The 21,627-nt window shown below is 40.7% G+C and overlaps 1 protein-coding gene across 2 annotated transcripts in view; it reads left to right on the top strand.

Moving 5' to 3' along the window:
• DHX35 (DEAH-box helicase 35) overlaps nt 1–21,627 on the top strand; it is a 92,503-nt gene that overhangs the window by 2,092 nt on the left and 68,784 nt on the right. For both annotated transcript variants that reach the window (XM_004370346.3, XM_023724686.1), the window contains exons 2-4: nt 4,927–5,060; nt 6,973–7,065; nt 18,688–18,765. In XM_004370346.3, coding sequence (XP_004370403.1) covers nt 4,927–5,060; nt 6,973–7,065; nt 18,688–18,765 — 305 coding nt within the window. The remainder of the gene's footprint in view (nt 1–4,926; nt 5,061–6,972; nt 7,066–18,687; nt 18,766–21,627) is intronic.

The following is a 21,627-nucleotide window of genomic DNA, read 5'->3' as shown; positions in this document are numbered from 1 at the left end:
CCTGGCGACCTAAAAAATCAGCCAATGGTTCACAGTGGTATAATTCCATTGTACATGGGGTCACTGTGAGTTGGGGGGTGTCTCAACAGCAGCTAACAACAATAACAATACATATGAGGCTCTTAGCATTAGATACGTGTTAGCTATTATGATTATATGGACGCATAGAAGAGGGAAGGAAAGATTGAGTATGGGTAAGAATTACTTCATAAAAGTGATATTTTTGAGGTGAACGTTGAAGCATGGATAAGACTTTGTTAGGTGGGGAGGTGGGGGAATGGAGTTCTAGTCAAAGAGTGCAGCATGAACTTATCCATGGAAATGGGATGAGTGCCTGAAAATGTCCCAAAAAACCCAAATAATTGAGTAGTCTGATGATGTTAGGTGATAGGGTATATTTTAGGGCATGTCAGGAATGAAGCTAGAAAAGTAGGTAGGGGCCCAGTTGTGAAAGGTCTCCGTGGCAAGTTAAGGGGTTTGGACTTCATTGTTTTTAAGCAGGGGAATGACACAATCAGGTTTATTTTAGAAAGGTAACTCTGGCAGTGGTGTGGAGAAAGGGTTGGGGAAGAAGTTAAAAGAGCCTTTAAGACAGAATACTACTAAAATTGAGGAGATATTAAAAGCATCAGTTTTTGCCTGGGAGCAGGAAAAAACCTATAAAAACCCATTGTCCTCAAGTCGATTCCAACTCCTAGCAATCCTATAGGACAGAGTAGAACTGCCCCATAAGGTTTCCGAGTAGTGGCTGGTGGATTCTAACTGCTGACCTTTTGTTTAGCGGCCGAGCTCTTAACCACAGTACCACCAGGGCTCTGGAAACAGCGAGGAGGGGGCCTATTGGAGAGACATTTTGGAGGCAGATGTGGGAGAAGGTGAAGTTAGGAGTGACAGAGATTCTGGGTTAGATGACTGTTGAGGTAAGTGGTTCTTAGATTTCTCTGTATAGATAAATCACCTGGGAAGCTATCAAAAACCCTGATGTCCATTCCCACCCCATACCAATTAAGTCTGGAGACTGGGAGCCAGGCATCAGTGTTTTTTAAAAATTCCTGGGTGATTCCAGCATGCACTGAAGTTTGGGAATCATGGTCCAAATAAACTGTGATGGGAGTAGATTCAGTATACACTTATTGGGCCATTACTTTGTACTAGTCACTTTCACGTACATCATCTTATTAAACGGTCACATTATCCCAGTGATAGAGGTATTACTTTCATTTTACAGATGAGGAAACTGAAGTTCAAGATACACAATAGGATGTGGGAGTTGCAGGGTGAAGGTCAGGGATGTGGTTGAGCTGAAGATAAGGCTGGATGTTGGAATCATGAGCATATCCCATAGGCCAAGAGTCACAGACTCAGATTAATACAGGGGCCTTTCAGACAGTCTAAATGAGTGAAGCTATGGGTGGCGGTAATAGGGAGTGGTGGGGACTGTAGCAAATTAGAGTACATACAATGGATAGATATGTACAGTGTAGATATACACTGGAGTGTGCATATGCTATCAAAGCTGTACTGAGTTCCGTGTAATTGTTCTCATAGACCCATTGTTGCTGGATTTTTTTTTTTTTAAACCTAATATCTAGATTTGGATGAGAAATTTTATGTGTTGTTTTAAATGAACTAACTTAAACATTTTAACAATAGTGTATCTGGGAACCTTGAGCCACTAACTTGTGTCCTCTACTTTAGGACTGTGACATAAGAGCCTTTTATGAGTTGCCTGAGATTTTTCCAGGAAAAACTTTTACTTAATTTGTTAGTATAAGTGTATTGGAAGGGCCTGGCCATTTTCATTCAATCGTTCAAAAAATGTATATTGACTGATGACCATGTGCCTGGCAAATACTTTATAGCAATAGCTTTGAAGTATTTTTGACCTGACCCACACTAAGAAAGATATTGTGTTGTTATCCAGCACACACACACAACTGAAAACAAGGTGTACAAAACCAATATTGCTTTCTAGAATGCACTCTGATACTTTCTAGTTCATTGTTAAAAAATGCTGGTCATGACCCACTACGTGAATTTCACAACCCACTAATAGATTCCCACTCAAATTTTTGAAAAATTGACTCAGAGGGCATGCTGGATTGGGGTGCTGTTATTAGCCTTGTTTAATAGGTGGAGAAACGACGGTGGTCGTGGCTTGCAGAAATTACAAAATTGTTATTCCCTGAAGCACAAGGTATGCTCCTGGGGAATAACAACTGTAAGCAGCCAGAGTGAGCAGTGGGTGTATACGGAGGGAGAGGTGGTTTGGCTGAGTGAAGTCTTTTATAAGGAGGAGACGGCTTCTGTATTGATCTGATTGACGGCAGCGGTTCTTGTAAAAGATCTCATAACAGAATCCAGTGAGATGGATGTGGCTGTAGGTTAGAGACAAGGGAGAAATGGGGTAGTGAATTCAACCCTGGTGTGGGAGGAAGTAGACGCCTTGGAGGAGCAGTGTAAAATATCCCAGACATGATGGAAAAGCCATGGGAAATCAGGACAACAATACAGCAGATGAGAATAAGATACTCTTTGCCATAGTATCTCAGGTAAAGATTACAGAGTTATTAAGATGTAGCAATAATAAGGGGCACAAAGGAAAGGAAATGGGCTTCTTTGAGCACAGGCTTTCCAGGTCTTGTTTTGTCTTTTATCTTGTTGAAAAGAAGGTCAGCATTTTGGCAAAAGCAGTACAGCGGTGCCCACTTACCTGATTTTTGGCAATCCTGGACTTCTGGAACACAACTGTGTTCCTGGAAATAAATGGAAAGGGGGTCAGACATCTAAGGCAGGGATTCTAAACTTATCTTCAGGGAGACTATCTTCCCAGTATTTTATATTCTGGTATATTTTTCAGGAAGAGAGTTCATAGCCTTTATCAGATTGGTGAAGGGGTCTGGGATTCTAAAAATGTTAATAAAAGAATCACGGGGCTAAATATTCCTATCAGAAAGCCCCTGTACTTTCTCATAGCACCACAGAATCTGAGTTAAGAAGTCCTGGGAGGTCATTGTTGTTTTAGGTGCTGTTAAGTCTGTTCTGACTCATAGCGACCCTGTGCACAACAGAACGAAACACTGCCCGGTCCTGTGCCATCCTCACAGTTGTTGCTATATTTGAGCCCATTCTGGCAGCCACTGTGTCCATCCATCTTGTTGAGGGTCTTCCTCTTTTTTGATGACCCTCTAGCTGACCAAGCATAAAGTCCTTCTTCAGGGACTAGAACCTCCTGATACCATGTCCAAAGTATGTGAGATGGAGACTCACCATCCTTGCTTCTAAGGAGCATTCTGGCTGTACTTTTTCCAACACAGATTTGTTCATTTTTCTGGCAGTCCATGGTATAATGACACAAGCACCACCGATAAGAGGTGTGCAGTACATATTTGAACTTCTAGGGAGGGTTCTTATTAACGTATAAGGCAGTGCTAAGTGGCTCTAACTTTTAGAAATATCTTCTTTATGTTGAGTTGAGTTGAATTCTGAACGCTGTGTCATTTACTTATCACTCCTAGCTCTGTCTTAGGGCTACACACACACAAATTGGCCTGAAAAAGTGAGGGAAACTGTAAAATAGAACCCATGCTTCTTCTAAGGCTTTTTCCTTTTCAGGCTAAAAATCCATGGTATCTGTAATAGTTTTTCATGATGGGATATTGGCTTCCTGATTCTTCGTCATCCTGAGTACCAGTTTGTCATTTTCCTCACAAAGAGCTATGGTGGATATATGTTGTTAATCTGCTCACCATAGTGGTTTCTGGGAACAGCACTTCCTGTCCAGCTGCTCCAACTGTGGTTCAAATGGGGGCTGCCATTCACAGCATCCCACACCACTGGCCATGGCTGATTGAATTGTTGTGGATATTGGAACCTAAGCTGTGGGGAAAGTCAGTCCTTGATCATCCTATAAAAGAGCCTCCTCCCCGAACACACACACAACATACACACAGAGCTCCTGGCCTCTCTTACCTGTCTTTATTTTTCTCCATAACACTTGTTACCACTTCATGCACTAAATTACATTATACTGGGAGGAAGAATGAAACAAGCAAGTGAGCTCCATGAAGGTAGGGCCAGGGTCTGCATTGCTCACTGTATCTCCAGCACTTAGAGCAGTGCCTGGCCCAGAGTAGGCTCCAGTCAGTACTTGTTGGGTGAGTGAGTGAATGATTGGTGGAGGAGTTGTGAGCTTGAGGTCTGGCACTACCAGCAGCTCTGTTTCTAGCTCCCACTGAAAAAGCCAACACAAGGGACTGAAGGGAACTTGTCAAGAGGTGCAAAGATGAGAGACAGAGAAAGTTCTGGCAGCCTTTGAATCCCTGGTTCTTGTTGTTCCTGAGCCTTGCTGCTGCCATACAGTAACAGGATTCACCCTTTTGCCTTAGTTAATTCCCATGAGGTTTCTGTCATTTCTACTAAGAGTTCAGTAATACTATCAACATAGACGCCAGTACTAAAATCACCGTACTCTGTAATGTAAAGAGCCCTGGTAGCCCAATGGTTAAGTGCTCGACTCGTCGATGAACCCACCCATCAGCTCCTCAGGAGAAAGATCTGATGATTTGCTCCTGTAAAAGACTACAGCCTAGAAAATCCTATGGGGCAGTTCTACTCTGTCACATGGGGTCGCTATGAGTCGAAAACTGACTCAATAGTGCCCAACAACAACAATACAGGTGTGAGTGGCCAATCTGGAGTCCAGTGGGACTGCCGTCTCCTTTGTTCTTGATACTAGTGAAGCTTTTATGGAAGATTTTTGGTATTCTGATACTTTTCTAGATGCTTCCCTGAAGTTAAGGTGTAATACCTTCTAGTAGTTGGAGATGAAATGCTTTGCCCCCATGGTGTATTTGAAAATTTGTAACTTCTGCACATTTTTCTGTTCACTACATCAGAGAATCTGAAATAACATTTCTGCTACAGGTACGGAGGGGCCAGGTGTCAGCATCTCTGAAGAGAGACAAAGTCTAGCGGAAAACTCTGTGACAACTGTTGTTTACAATGCTTACGCTGCCCTTTCTATAGAGCAACAGAGGCAGAAGCTGCCGGTTTTCAAGGTATGTTGGATAAACATGTTCAGTCCGTGGGCCTGAATCGTGTCTGCAACAACTCTTGGCATCCAATGGGTAATGCTCTCTTAACTCTTAATGATTGTTTTAGAACACAGTGAGCTCAGAGATACACTTATTCTTGACCAGTTAGATCTTTTTGAAAAAGTGGAAAAAATAGGAACGACATTCTTCTTCCCCCTCATTGCTTTCAGTTCTGGACAATTTCAGATATTCAGCAAAAGTAGAGAAGTAGCTCAGTGAACTTTTATGCAGTCATCTTCAACAAATTACCAACGTATGACCATTTTATCTTTCTTAGAGGCATAGATCTTTAAACAAGATTAATTGTGAATAGGAGGTTGTTTTAGTTGAAGAGATGAGTTTACCTCTGCCTCTTGCTCAGGCGGTGGCAGGATTTTGGTGTGGTTACTACACATGCACATCCAGACATGCGATTTCTGAGTCCTTGGGTAATGAATGTATGTTCAACTCACAGGAGACCCAAGTGTAAACCCAAGTGTACAGTGAGCAATACTTCTCTAGTACACACTTGCTGTGTTCATTGATTGATACACTTTCTCCCTGTTGGCAAGTTCATTCACCTGGGAAGCCAAATTGTAATCAGGAAACATGCTCAGAGTGAAAAGTGGTTTAGCTATCCCTGGAAGATATTTATTTTGTACAGCCCCTAATGAAGGGTGATGAACTTCCCTGCCTCTGTGGATGCCTCTGGAGTGACCCTAGTAGATGTGGCCACAAATACCCGAGTCTCTCTCTCTCTCTCAGATGGCATAGGGTTTGAAAGCTGCCAACTTCTTACACTTAGGAAGTCCCTTTGCCTGGACTGTCCTGATAATCCTTCTTAATATTAATAGATACGTTCTTTTTCCAAACAGATATGAAACAGCAGCCTTCTTAATTTAACCAGATCACCTTGACCCAGACATTTCGGTCACTCACGTACTGACAGTCTCTGGGTTTCTTCCTCAAATGACTAATCTCATCCATTATGTGCGAATGTTGCTGGTTTGGTCCTCCAGAAATAAGATTATATGTTTCCTGTTGTTTCCTCACCACTGAAGGGTGCAGTCTGAGCCACAATGAGGTGTCTGGACTCTGGAGCTAGACTTCTGGGTTCACGGCCAAGCTCCACCACTTGCATGCTGTGTGACCTTGCTTTACCACTCTGCGCTTCAGCTTCCTTATCTATAGAATAGGGCAAATGGTAGTAGCTGCCTCTTAGGATTGTTATGAAGACCAATGAGATAATCCATATAGAGCTTTTAGCAAGATACCCGACATGTAATAAACTCTCAAGCTTGGGTAATTATTGTTTGCTGAGTAAATTTTGGCCTTTTCTTGACTGTTCTTCATCCTCCAACTGTACTTATAAGATAAAATAAATGAAATGATAACAGATTTTAAAAAGGAAATAAGAGTTTAAAATGATAAGAAAGGTCCTTCGGTGGCACAAGCGGATTGTGATTGGCCGCTAACCTAACGGTTGGCAGTGCGAACTCACCCAGCAGCTCTGCAGAAAAAAGGCCGGGGAGACTGATAAGTTATCTTTCATAATTGATTTAACCAATCCCCTGTTGATGAACATTTAGGCTGTTTCACCCATTTGCCATTGTAAACCGTGCCACAATGAATATGCTTGTATGTACATCTTTGTGTACGTGTGTTAGTGTTTGTAGCATAACTTCTTACAAATGAAAATCTTGAATCAAAGAGTATGTGTATTATATATTTTGATAGATATTACACTGACATCAACGGTACCTGAGAGTTGGAAACACGCTTTGATAGTCCTTTTTAAAGTTTACTTTCCTTTGGCAAACAGCTCGTTTCACAGTGTGTACATATCTTTGTTTAGGTCTTTTGAGACAATATATGGTTATTTAATTTTCTTTTTCAGCTTAGGAATCATATATTATACTTGATAGAAAACTGTCAGACGGTGGTGATTGTTGGAGAAACGGGATGTGGAAAAAGCACACAGATCCCACAAGTGAGTATATATTTTATTTGCGTCTTTACACTTAGATTTGGTTGGAAGGATTTTGTAACTTTGAGAACTCTCTTTATTATCACTTGCATTTTTTTTTCTAAAATTGTGCTTTAGGTGAAAGTTTACAGCTCAAGTTAGTTTCTCATACAAAAATTTATACACACATTATTTTGTGACCCTAGTTGCGATCCCCGTAATGTGACAGCACACTCCTCCTTTCCACCCTGGATTTCCCGTGTCCATTCGACCGCTCCTGTCCCTCTCTGCCTTCTCATCTCATCTCTGGGCAGGAGCTGCCCATTTAGTTTCGTGTATCTACTTGAACTAAGAAGCACACTCCTCATGAGTATCATTTTATATCTTATATCCAGTCTAATCTTTGTCTGAAGAGTTGACTTCGGGAATGGTTTTAGTTTTGGGCTAATAGAGAGTCCGGGGGCCATGTCTTCTGGGGTCCCTCTAGTCTCAGTCAGACCATCAAGCCTGGTCTTTTTACTAGAATTTGAGTTCTGCACCCTACCTTTCTCCTGCTCCGTCAGGGACTCTCTGTTGTGTTCTGTGTCAGGGTGGTCATTGGTAGTAGTCAGGCACCATCTAGTTCTTCTGATCTCAGGCTGATGGAGTTTCTGGTTTATGTGGCCCCTTTTGTCTCTTGGGATAGTATTTTCCTTGTATCTTTGGTGTTCTTCATTTTCATTTGCTCCAGGCGGGCTGGGACCATTTGATGCATCTTAGATGGCCGCTCGCTATCTTTTAAGACCCCAGACGCTGCTCACTAAAGTGGGATGCAGAACATTTTCTTAATAAACTTTGTATGCCAGTTGACCTAGATGTCAGCTGAAACCATGGTCCCCAGATCCCTGCCCCTGCTACACTGTTCCTTGAAGTGTTTGGTTCTGTTCAGGAACCTTCTTAGCTTTTGGTTTAGTCCAGTTGTGCTGACTTCCCCTGTAGTGTGTGTTGTCCTTCCCATCACCTAAGATAATTCTTGTCTACTATTTACTTACTGCATTCCCCTCTCCCTCCTTCCCCACCCTCGTAAAAAATCAAAGAATGTTTTGTTTTGTGTTTAAACCTTTTCTTGAGTTCTTATAATAGTGGTCTCATACAATATTTGTCCTTTTGTGACTGACTATTTCACTCAGCATAATGCCTTCCAGATTCATCCATGTTATGTTTCACAGATTCATCGTTGTTCTGTATCTTTGCGTAGTATTCCATTGTGTATGACTTGCATTTTTAAGGTCTTTTTTCAATGAGGAATTAATTCATCCCAACTAGATTTTTTTATTAAACTTTGGAGGCTTTTAATTTCTTTGATAATACCAAAGTAACAGTTGTCCTTAATTTATTATCGTTCCGAAATAATAATTGAATAGCAATTTTCTGAAAGGATCCATGGGGACCCGCTGAGAGATGTGTAAGACATAGTTTCTGTTCTTAAATAATTACAGTTGAAGAGGTGGGATCAAAGGAATACTGCTAGAGTTGTAAATAATAATTGACTCTTAGTGAATTACTCAGTGCTGTGGAAGAAACCTCTCTTACCAGGAAAAATCAGATTTGGTGGAGGCAGAGGTTGAAAGAACGGTATGGAAAGGCCTCGTAAAGGAAATGGCATTTGAAATAGGCCTGGAATGATCAGTAGGAGCTGGCTGGGAAGACGTTCCAGTCCAGTGAACATTGTGGTTAGAGATATTGGGGTGGAGAAGTGTTCAGAGCTACTGGTAAGTGAACAGGATGAGAATCGTTGCAGGTTTTTCTTTTCTTTTCTTTTTTTCTTAATTTTAAATTTTATTGTGGTAAAATATGTATAACAAAAAATTTGCCATTTTAACCATCTTTTTCAAATACAATTTTTTAATGAAAGTGTAAAATACTTGTAGGAAAGTGCATAAATCATACTTGTACAGCTTGATAAATTTTCATAAGTGAATACACAGTGTTATCAGCATCCAGATCAAGACACAGAACATTACCAGAACCCCAGAGCCCTCTTGTGCCTCCTTCCCGTCTCTTAATTGTCCCCCACTTCCCTACACAAGGATAACTACTATTCTAACTCTAACACCATAGATTAATTTTGCCTATTTTTGACTTTTGTATAAATGGAACAATTCAGCTTCTTTTGCCCACCATTATGTTTGTGAAATTCTTTCCTGGTTGTTGAGTTTAGTTGCAGTTTGTTCTTTTTTCAGGCTCTATAGCAGAGGTTGGCAAGTTATAGCCCATGAGCTAAATCCAGCCCACTGCCTGTTATTGTAAATAAAGCTTTATTGGAACAGAGCCACACTCATTTGTTCATGTATTGCCCGTGGCTGCTTTTATTTATAATCTTATTTATTTATTTTGTTGTTGAGACTACACACAGCAGAACATATGCCGATTCAGCAATTTCTACACTTACAATTCAGTGACATTGATTACATTCTTCAAGTTGTGCAACCATTCTCACCCTCCTTTTCCGAACCATGACTGCTTTTATGCTACAGTGGCAAAGTTGAGTAGTTGCAACAGAGACCAAATGACCCTCAAAGCCTAAGAATTTGCTGTCTGTCCCTTTCTAGAAGTTTACTGACCTTTGCTGCAGAATATTCCATTGTATGAGTATTCTCCAGTTTAATTATCTTTCCTACTGTGGTTGACATTTGAGTTGTTTCATTTTTAGTTACGACTAGTGCTGCTGTGACCGTTCTTGGGCTTGTCTTTGGTGAACATATGTATACATTTCTATTGGGCTGTATCTAACAGCAGAATTGCTGGGTCATAGGGTATGCATATGAGACAACGTTAGTAAATAATATCTAATAGTTTTTCAAAGTGGTGTGTTCTTGCAGGATTTGTGAGCAAGTAAATAACATGATGACCTGAGCTTTAGGTAAATTTTTTTGAAATTCAGATGCAAGGTGAGTTAGAAACTGGAGGAGACAGGCCATAGGAGACTATTGCAGTAGTCTCCTGGGAAAGGGTGGTGTGAAGAGCCCTTGGCCAACGGGTGATAGTGGGATAACCTGGGAGGGATAGGAATGAGAACGATTTTAGAGTTAGCGTCTGTAGAAATTAGAAGCTGAATGGATATTTGTGATGAGAAAGGAGAAAGAATAAAGGTGGACACTGACTGACAAGCCCTGCTGCCTTGGGGAATAGTGGTATCACTAATTGAGATAGAAAAGTAATGAGGGAATTGGTTGTGGGAGAAAATTGATATGTTTCATTTTAAACAGACTTATTTTTTTCCTATGTCGTTGATGGTCTTTGATGACCTTATTAGCAGGAATGTTGGGTTAGGGCTCTGAAACTTGGTAGAGCTCAGAACTAGAGAAAGTGTGGACTTGGGGATTGTCCACATATCGATCACATGATGTCCATATGTGTAGGAATGAGAAGGAACAGAAAGAGTTGAGAAGAGAACCCAGGACAAAGCCTTGGGAGCATCAACATTTAGGAGTCAGGAGCAGTGAGGAGACAGAATGGCAGCCAGGGAGATGGCAGAGGAACCAGGAGATTGTGCCCAAAAGAGGAGTGAGATTTCAGGAGAGGTGGGCAGACGGTGTCAGACTGTGGAGCCGCCAGGAGGCAGGAGACCTGATTTAGTCCCTGGGTTGTTCATCTTGGAAAGAGCAAGTCCAGTGGGGTGGAAGTGAGAGGAAGAGGAGGGGGGCAGTTTACAGTGAGCGGAGCAGTGGCTAGAACCTGAGGAAGCAGAGACAGCAGCTCTAGAGCTTGATGGAAGCAAGGTGAGAGGGGCTGGTAGCTTAAGGGGTTTTACGGTTAAGAGATTCTCAGGGGAAAGTGATGGAAATCTCTTTGTGTTTTAGAATATGTGGATGATGTATTATTGACTGCCTAGTCTAGACTCGTGGGCATGCCAACATCTCTGTGTGGTTCATGGTTCTTAATACTGGGTGCACATTCAAGTCACCTGGGGAGCTTCTAAAAATACTGATGTCCAGTTTCTACCTCTTCCCTCACCCCCAATTCTGTTTAGGATGTGTCTTAGTCATCTAGTACTGCTCTAACAGAAATACCACAAGTGGATGGCTGTAACAAAGAGAAGTTTATTCTCTCATAGTCCAGTAGACTACAAGTCCAAATTCAGGGCATCAGCTCCAGGGGCCGTCAGCTCTGGAGAATGGTCCGTGTCATCAATCTTCCTTTGGTCTGGGAGCATCTCTGCATAGGAACCTCAGGTCCAAAGGAAGCGCTCTGCTCCCAGCACTGCTTTCTTGGTGGTATGAGGTTCCCACATGTCTCTGCTTGCTTCTCTCTTTTATATCTCAAAAGAGATTGGATTAAGACACTATTTCATCTTGTAAACCTCATCAGTATAACCTCATCATAATGATAAGAGTTTACAACACGTAAGGAAATCACATATAACCTCATCATAGTGATAGACTTTGCAACACATAAAGAAATCATACCAGATTTACAAAATGTTACACAATCATATGATACTGGGAATCATGACCCAGCCAAGCTGACAGGTATTTTTGGGGGATACAATTCAATCCATGACAGGATGGGACCCAGATATAAGTGTTTTTAAAAAGTTCTCCAGCTGACTTAATGTGCAGTTAGGGCAGGGAACTGCTGCTATAGGTGGACGGGGTGGCCTAGTTGAGAAAGGACGATTTGAAATACAGAGGGCAGAGGAGATGGTGACCTGGAAGGAAAATGTATGTGTAGATGGGATCAAGAGCCCAGCAGATTACATGCTTCTTAGAGAGAGACACAGAAGAAGGACCAGGTTAAATTACTGACAGATGGTCAGTTAGAGAACAATAATAATACTGTAATAGTAAGTGCTGTATAAAAATTAGTGCCACATAAAGTACTAAGTACTTTACACATATGAATCTATTTAATCCCCAACGAACATGGCTGCGTGCAGAGTAGCACTGCTCCAGAGGGTTTTCAAGGTTGTGACCTTTTGGAAACAGATCACCAGGCCTGTCTTCTGAGGTGCCGCATTGGGAAATATAGAGCAGAGGTAAAAGACAGGCCACATGACATTAGATAATTTTAGTTTGTTTTGGAATTTGTCTGTTTAGTTATTTAGTCAGCTTAGGATAAGCTCTGCTAGGGTAATAAACAACCTGAAAATCTTAGTGGCTTAAAAACACAAAGGTTTATTTCTTGCTCATACCGTGTGGTCATGTTGGCTTGGCTTTGAGGCTGTTCTGTGTCATCACTCTGGCACCTAAGCTGAAGGTTCAGTTCTTACCTGGGACTTGTTGATTTTATGGTAGAGGGCAAAGAGAGATGGCCGAATCACGAGATGGCTCTTAACACTTCTGACCAGAAGTGACACTTAAGCAAGTCACGTGGCCAGGCCTAATAGCGACAGAGTGGCCATGAATATAATCCCTCCACGGGGAGGGGCAGCATCTGTTTGGAACAATAATACAGTATATCACAATGATCTGGTCATTTCTCTTAGCAAGGCTTAGTTGCCAGGAAACACAGAGGACCTGCTAAGGGGCTGCACCCAGGGTAAAAATGGCCTGAAGGCGAGAGAGTGGAGTAAGGTCTAAGGATACAGGCTGGGTAATGTGGAAGCAAACAAAGGTAATTAAAAAAAAAAAAAGTATTATTTTTAATATTTATTTTTTGAATGTGTAATAGATTCTCATGCTTTCAGTATTCAAAGAGGACCAAAAGGATTTAAAGAGAAAGAGTTCTCATTCCCTTCTGCCCTGTTTTCAGAAACTCACTTCCTTTATGCAGATGCAACCAATGTCATCTGTTTCTTGGGTGGAGGTTTTTTATGCATATACAGGGAAGTGTGTGTGTGTGTGTGTGTGTGTGTGTGTGTGTGTGTGTGTTTGTGTTTTCCCCCCTCCCCCTCACCTTTTTAAAACAAATGATAGCATGTATACGTGCTTTGGGGCCCTGTTGGCACAGTGGTTAAGAGCTATGGCTGCTTACCAAAAGGTCAGCAGTTGGAATCTACCAGCCGCTCCTTGGAAATCCTGTGGGGCAGTTCTGCTCTGTCGTGTAGGGTCCCTATGAGTCGGAATTGACTCAGTGGCAACGGGTTTGGTTTTTTAGTATACATGCTTTAGTGCACTTTGCCTTATTTTTACTTATCATTCATTTTCAGTTGCATAGATTCTAGTGTATGTACATATTTATTTTACCAGTCCACAGTTGATGGACCTTTAGATTGCTTCCAGGATTGCATTATCACAAACAGTGATACAGTGACTTGATTTGCACATATATCAGTTTGCACACATGTGGGTATACTTACAGAATACATTTGTAGTTACATGGAGTTGCTTGTTCAAAGGGCGTATGCATTTGAATTTAATTACTTTTAAGGAACTGTATTTTAAGCACTTTTTTAAAAAATTGGAAATAGATTCACATGGTGCAACATTCAGAAGGAGCAAAGGAATAAATGGTGGAACATGAACCTCCTAAGCCTTGATGGAGAAAAGGACTAGATTATTGTGATAGATTATAGTATCGTTCCAAATATCCGTTACCCCTCCTGTGGAAGGCTTGCTCCCCTTTCTCCTAGCCACGCATTTCCCCTTCTCAGAGACAGTCATTGTCACCAGTGTCTGTAAAGCTAGGTGTGAGTGGCCTAGGAAAATTGGAAAGGCTGAGGAAGTGCTTACAGCAAAGACACGGAGGAGATTTTTCTCAACAAACTGTTTTTCTAGATTTATATAGTATCTTTCCTTGGAAAAGTACAGCATGCTGAAGCACAAAACACTTAACAATTTTGAATTTCCACAAACTATATGTAGAACCTGGTGGCATAGTGGTTAAGAGCTACAGCTGCTAACCAAAAGTCGGCAGTTCAGATCCACCAGGCGCTCCTTGGAAACCATACGGGGCAGTTCTCTGTCCTGTAGGGCCACTATGAGTCAGAATCGACTCAGTGGCAATGGGTTATGGTTATGTGTAGAACCTAGATTATATATGTGTGTGTGTGTGTGTGTGTATACACGCACACACACATTTTTCCCCAAAACCATGGACCAGGAGAACAAGCTCTTCTTTACTATAATTTTCTTTAGTGCTATTTTTCGTGGAGTTTTTCCTAATTCCATTCTTTACCAGAAGACCAGATTTGAGGCTCCCTAAAGAAAGTCGAAGGAACCCTGGTGGCATGGTGATTAAGAGCCTGGCTGCTAACTGAAGGGTCGGCGGTTTGGACCCACCAGCTGCTCCTCAGGAGAAAGGTGTGGCGGTCTGCTTCCGTAAAGATTTACAGCCTCGCTAACCCTACAGTGCAGTTGTACTGTGTCTTGCAGTGTCTCTATGAGATGGAATCAACTCAACGGCAGTGAGTAAAGAGAATGGATAGGACTGAGATGGATTCAGCCCAGCGTCCCTTCATGACATCTATTGCCTCCTGACGGCAGCACCATACTTACTTTTGTAGTGTCTTTAAATTTCTACCTATTTAAATTTCTAGCACTTATCAGCATACAGTGGAAGTCTGAATCAGGTGTATTGAGGAGACTAGCTTCATAGAGAGGTTGTTTATTTTCATGGGAATTATTTTTCTTTTGCTTAATACTACTACTAAGAGATTGACTGTGTATGTGTGTGTTTTGATGGTAGAATTGTGTCCTGGTTATGTGACTGGGCTTTGGAGTCAGACTGCTGATCTTGAATCCCAGCCCTTAGATTTTTATCTGTTTCCTTGGACAGATTATGCAACCTCCCTACTTCCTCATCTTTAAAGTATTGATGATGATATTACCTTTCTTAGAGGATTTATTGTGAGGATTAAATGAGGTAATGCATGTAAGTCACATAGCATGGTTCCTGGCACTTAGTAAGATACTCAGTAATTATTCGCTATTATTCTTATAGTTCTGTTTTTGCATTTGTGTTGATTCGGGTGGATGGTAGTATTTTGTGTATGTATTTGATACAAAAGAGAAAACCTTTCCAATTTTTATACCGAAAAAAACAACATTATTGAAAACATTTTGTTCCAGACTTGCAGTCAGATTTCCTAACTTTATTGTTAACTAGTTTTAGACAAACAGAGAAGTTGCTAAAATAACAGAGTTCCCTTATACCCCTCACACCACTTCCCCTAGTACAATAATCAAAAGCTGGAGATTAACCTTGGTATAATTCTAGTAACTAAACTACGAAGAGCTCTTATTTAAATTTTACCAATTTTCCCACTAATGTTCTCTTTCTGTTGCAGGATTCAATCAAGAATTCTGCATTACGTTTAGCTGTTATTTCTCCTTAATCTCTCCTAGTCTGTGAGAATTCCTTGGTCTTTCTTCATCTCTCATAATCTTGAGACTTTTGAAGAGTAAAAAACCCGTTGCCACTGAGTTGATTCTGACTCATGGCGACCGTATACGACAGAGTAGAGCTGTCTCATAGGGTTTCCAGGGAGCGGCTGGTGGATTCGAACTGCCACCCTTTCGGTTAGCAGCCGAGTTCCTACCACTGTGCCCCCAGGGCTCCCTTTTAAAGAGTACTGGGTATTTATTTTGTAGAATGTACCTCAGTTTGGAGTTGTGTGATGTTTTCTCATGATTACCAACCAATCAACCAACCAGCCAGTTGCTGTAGTCAGTCTTGACTCATGGAGACCCCCTGTGTGTTAGAGTAGAACTGTGCTCCATAGGGTTTTCAGTGGCAGATTTTTTTGGAAGTAGATTGTCAGACGTTTCTTCTGAGATGCCTCTGGGTGCATTTGAACCACCAGCCTTTCAGTTAGCAGCTGAGTTTATGCATTTTTGGTAAGAATACCACAGAAATGATGTGTCCTTAGTGCATCATATTAAGGGGTTTGTGATGCTGATATGTCTTATCACTGTTGCTGTTAGCCCTGATCACTTTGTTAAGGTGCCAGGTTTTGCCTATAAAGTTACTGTCTTTCCCTTTATAGTTAGTAAAGGTCTTCAGGGAAGTACTTTGAGACTGTAAATACTGTTTCTCCTTAAACTTTTACCTACTAATTTTAGCATCCCCCAGTGGTTCTGTCTGCAGCAATTACTGTAATGTTTGCCTAATGGTTGTTTTCTATTTTCCTTCTACTTTTTATTAAATAGGATTCTTCTATAAGGAAGAACTGTCCCTTCTCCCCCATTTATTTATTTATTTGATTATTTATACATATCAGTATGGACTCGTGGGTATTTATTTAAAAATACTGATGTCCAAATGGGTTGGGTTAAAATCTAATACTATCATTATTTATTTTGTTGCTCTGTTTGTTCCAGTTTTGACCATTAGGCGCTGCTTCAGGTTGGCTCTTGTGTTGTTTCAAGAAGCCCCCATCCTCGTTTTGAGCACTTCCTTACTTTCTGGTACCACAAGATGTCCCAGGCTCATCTTATATATCACTGCACCAGCCCTGGGATCAACCACTTCTCCAGGGAGCCTCGATTCCTTTTATTGGAGAATGGTGTTTAGAAATCAAGATCTGGGTGCTAGGGTGTTCATTGTTACTAAGATGTTACTGCTTCTAGGCCTTCTCAGTGAGCAGACTTAGGATGTATATTTATGAATACTAACGCACACATATAAAAGCATCTATATTTCTTTATCTATCTATATGTATTTGTATTAAAAACCAGGAGTTTATGCTGATACTTCTGATTCCAGTCTAACCCCTTAGGGCTCATGTAAGCCTTTCCTTATTTGTAGTTTTTCTTCATCAGTGAGAAACCCAGTCCTCATTATCTTCAATATATTTATTTATTTGTTCAATTCTAGTAGGCACATAAATTAGTTTCAGGATTACTAACCCAAACCCCTGTGAGAAATATGTTTAGTAACTGCGATACAGCATTTATGTTCAGTTCTTTTTTTCTTTAGTCTTACAGCACCCAGTCAAGATGCAATGAACTGTAGTCCACAGTTACTTAAGTTAGTTCTTTTCTTCTCTACCCATTTTGGTGTGTTTATGTTATTCATTTTTAATCCATCTTAGGGTCATTTGTTAGTGTTTGGATTTCATTTTGGGTGTCCTCCCCATCCTGGTTGGCTTTTATTGTTTATTTTCTGGGTGTGTGAAGAGTATGTGAACCATGACTATGGTTCTAAGAGTCAGAGCTACGCAAAAAGATTGACTCAGAGCAGTGTCACTCCTTCCTCATCCCTCCCTTCTTTCTATTCCTCCCTTCTTTCCACCCCTTTCCTACCCGCAGCCTATAGACAACCAATCTCTTTAGCTTCTGGTTTATCCTTCCTGTACATCTTGTCTTAGTCATCTTGTGCTGCTGTACCAGGAATACCACGAGTGGATGGTTTTAACAAAGAGAAATTTATTCTCTTCACAGTCCAGTAGGCTACAAGTCCAAATTCAGGGCATCACCTCCAGGAAAAGGCTCTCTCTCTCTCTGTCGGCTCTGGGGGAAGGTCCTTGTCATCAGTCTTTCCTTGGTCTGGGAGCATCTCAGGGCAGGAACATCAGGTTCAAAGGACGCACTCTGCTCCTGGCACTGCTTTCTGGTGGTATGAGGTTCCCATGTGTCTCTGCTTGCTTCTCTCTTTTATTTCTCAAAAGAGATTGCATTAAGACACTGTCTAATCTTGTCAGCCGCATCAGTATAACCTCATCACAGTGATAGAATTTACAACACATAAGGAGATCACATATAATCTCATCATAGTGATAGAATTTACAACACATAAGGAAATCACATCAGATTACACAATCATACAATACTGGAATCATGACCCAGCCAAGCTGACAGATATTTTTGGAGGACACAACTCAATCCATGACACATCTTTTGCACAGATGAGCAGACACATGTGATAGCATTTTTAATCTTTTTTCTATTATAGAAGTAGTACATATTCACTGTAAAACAATTTAGATGTTATAAAAATATGTAACTGTGATAACCACTATTAACCATTTTGGATTTTTAAGTGCATATATTAACATAAATAATCTAATTGTATGTATACTAATATCTAATGGTAGATATATTAATATGTATAAAATCTAATTATTTTTATTTAATTTGACCCAAATCTTTTGTATGGTTGATATTTGTATTGAGCTGTCTGTTACGAACTTTGAAGTTTTTTCTTCTACAGATTTGGCACTGTTTTGAGTTCCCCATGTATAGTTGTTTGTTCTTCAGGGCAGCTTAAACCCCCTCCTTGCAAATGCAAAAAACCAAACTGGCTGCTGTCGTGTTGATTCGGACTCATAGCAACCCTATAGGACAAGGTAGACCTGCCCCATAGGGTTTCCAAGGCTGTAATCTTTATGGAAGCAAACTACCAGGTCTTTCTCCCATGGAGCGTCTGGTGAGTTCGAACACTAACCTTTTGGTTAACAGCCGAGAACTTAACCATTGTGCCACCAGGGCTCCTCATGGCAGCTTAGTACATGGATATTTTGCAGTACTAGGGAGTAAGAGGCTGAATTTGTGCCTTGGTTCTTCTGTTTATTAGCTCTGATGTGAACTTAAGCAAATTACCTAACATTTCGAAGCCTCAGATTCCTCAACTGTGAAATAGTTTTCCAGACTGTCTGCTGGGGCCAAACCATCTGTCATTTTCTTTCTGTTAAAAGTGATTTTAAACAAAGCAGGCTCATCTTGGGGGAGAGTGTTTCTAGAGAAGTGCCGTCAGGAGTATACTTAGATGTGATTTTATTTGTAGTACCTTGCAGAAGCTGGCTGGACAGCCGAAGGAAGAGTTGTGGGCGTGACCCAGCCTCGAAGAGTGGCTGCCGTGACAGTGAGTTTCTTTTCTGTATTGTAAAGACTCTCTCTCCGTCTTTCATTTCAGTGACTTATTTTTTTCTCATTTCCTAAAAGCTCCAAATGAAAAGCAGATGCTTCTTAAAAATTTAATTCTTAAAAAATAAAGTCTTTAAAAAAAATCAAGCATAGTATTTGTGTATAGAGTGCAAGAAATAATAAAAAAATAAAAAATCTAAAATAAACCACAAAGATAAATTCTTCAGTCTAAGAAGAGCTATTGTTTGATTATTGTTGTAATAGCGACACCTGCACATTTTGAATATTTTAAGTAATAAAGTGCAAAGAAAGTCAAAACGACACCAAACAAACAAACAAAAGCCCCCCAAATCTCACCACCCAGCAAAAAACATCATGAACATTTGGTGAACGTCATTCCAAGCTTCTCTTAAGTGTAAAGATGAATATTTGGCTGGATGGAAAAAAATAATTTTATAGAAATGGGTTCATACCATATATGCTTTGGTTGAACTTGACAAAAGAAGAAACTGAAGTGAAATAGGAATAGTTACTGAATTTGAATAAATATTTACCCCGAAAGAATTGATTAAAGCTTGAAAACTAAGACAAAAAATTACAAAAAATTTTACTTATTTTTGAAGCTGTATGAGTTCTGATATGAAAGAAGAGGAAATTAGCATCCTCATTCTTTCTCCCTCCCCTCCCTATGTTTGTTATAGGTACTATACTATAATTTTTACTTCAAGATTTGTAACATTTCTTTTCTGTAATTATAATTCCCGCAAGTGTTTAACCGTAATTCTAGTTTAAATGGGTTTAATTATCACTATTTTCGATGATTTTGCCATCGCTAAATTGCTCATTTCTTTCTTTCTTTTTTTTTTTTTTTAATTTTTATTGTGCTTTAAGTGAAAGTTTACAATTCAAGTTAGTTTCTCATACAAGAGTTTATACACACATTGTTATGTGACCCTAGTTGCTTTCCCAATACTATGACAGCACTCCTTGCCATCCCGGATTTCCTGTGTCCATTCAACCAACTCCTCACTCTCTCTGCCTTCTTATCTTCCCTCTGGACAGGAGCTGCCCATTTATTCTTATGAATCTACTAGAGCTAAGAGGCACACTCTTGACGAGTATCATTTTATGTCCCATAGTCCAGTCTAATCTTTGTCTGAAGAGTTGGCCTCGGGAATGATTTCAGCTCTGGGCCAACAGAGAGTCCAGGGGCCATGCCTTCTGGTGTCCCTCCAGTCTTAGTGAAACCGTTAAGTATAGTCTTTTTAATGGAATTTGAATTCTGCACCCCACTTTTCTCCTGCTATGTCACGTACTCTCTGTTATGTTCCCTATCAGGGTGGTCATTGGTAGTAGCCGGGGACCATCTGGTTCTTCTGGTCTCAGGCTGATGAAGTCTCTGGTTTATGTGGCCCATTCTGTCTGTCTTTATTTCTTGATTGGCTGAATTTTATCGTTCAGTAAGTTTTTTTTTTTTTTTTTTACATGCTTGAGAATATTTGGTTGTGGCCTTTATGTTTGAAGGACTGCTTTGTTGATATAAATTTTTTTTTTCCCATACAAGAATTTATACATATTGTTATGTCACTCTAATTGCTCTCTCCATACTGTGACAGCACACTCCTCCTTTCCACCCCTGATTCCCCATGTCCATTCAACTACCTGCTAACCTTCTCTGCTTTCCCATCTCACCTCTGGACAGAAGCTGCCCATTTAGTCTCTTGTATCTACTTGATAGCCAAGAGGCACACTCTTCATGAGTATCACTTTATGTCCCAGAGTCCAGCCCAATCCCTGTCTGAAAACTTGGCCTCAGAAATTGTTTTAGTTCTGCGCTGATAGAGAATCCAGGGGCTATGCTTTCTGGGGTTCCTCCAGTCTCAGACCAAGTCTGGTCTTACTAGAATTTGAGTTCTGCACCCCACCTTTCTCCTGCTCCATCCAGGGCTCTCTGTTGTGTTCCCTGTCAGGGTGGTCACCGGTGGTAGCCGGTGACTATATAGTTCTGGTCCCAGGCTGATGGAGTCTCTGGTTTATGTGGCCCTTTCTGTCTCTTGGATTAGTATTTTCCTTGTGTCTTTGGTGTTCTTCATGCTCCTTTGCTCCAGGTGGGTTGGGATCAATTGATGCATCTTAGATGGCTACTTGCTAGCTTTTAAGACCCCAGACGCCACTCACCGAAGTGGGATACAGAACATTTTCTTAATAAACTTTGTTATGCCAGTTGACCTAGATGTCCCCTGAAACCATGGTCCCCAGACCCCTGTGCTTGTTACTCTGTCCCTCAAAGTGTTTGGTTGTATTCAGGAAACTTCTTAGCTTTGGTTTAGTCTAGTTGTGCTGACTTCCCCTGTAGTGTGTGCTGTCCTTCCCTTCACCTAAGGTAATCCTTATCTACTATCTAGTTAGTAAATAACCCTCACCCTCCCTCCCCACCCTCATAGCCATCAAAGAATGTTTTCTTCTCTGTTTAAACCTTTTCTTGAGTTCTTATAATAGTGATCTTATACAATATTTTGTCCTTCTGTGACTGACTAAACTCACTCAGCATAATGACCTGCAGCTTTCTCCATGTTATAAGATGTTTCACGGCTTCATCATTGTTCTTTATTGTTGCGTAGTATTCCATTATGTGGATGTATCATAATTTGTTTATCCATTCATCTGTTGATGGGCACCTAGGTTGTTTCCATGTTTTTGCTGTTGTGAACACTGCTGCAATGAACATGGGTATGCATATATCTGTGTGACGGCTCTTATTTCTCTAGGATATATTCCCAGGAGCGGGATAGCTGGATGGTATGGTACTTCTACTTCTAGCTTTTTAAGGAAGTGCCAAATCGATTTCCAAAGTGGTTGT

Source organism: Trichechus manatus, unplaced genomic scaffold (genome assembly GCF_000243295.1).
Source record: "Trichechus manatus latirostris isolate Lorelei unplaced genomic scaffold, TriManLat1.0 scaffold00008, whole genome shotgun sequence".
NCBI lineage: Eukaryota > Metazoa > Chordata > Mammalia > Sirenia > Trichechidae > Trichechus > Trichechus manatus.
The sequence above is the reverse complement of the archived record's forward strand: the minus strand, read 5'-3'. Positions and strand labels throughout refer to the sequence as shown.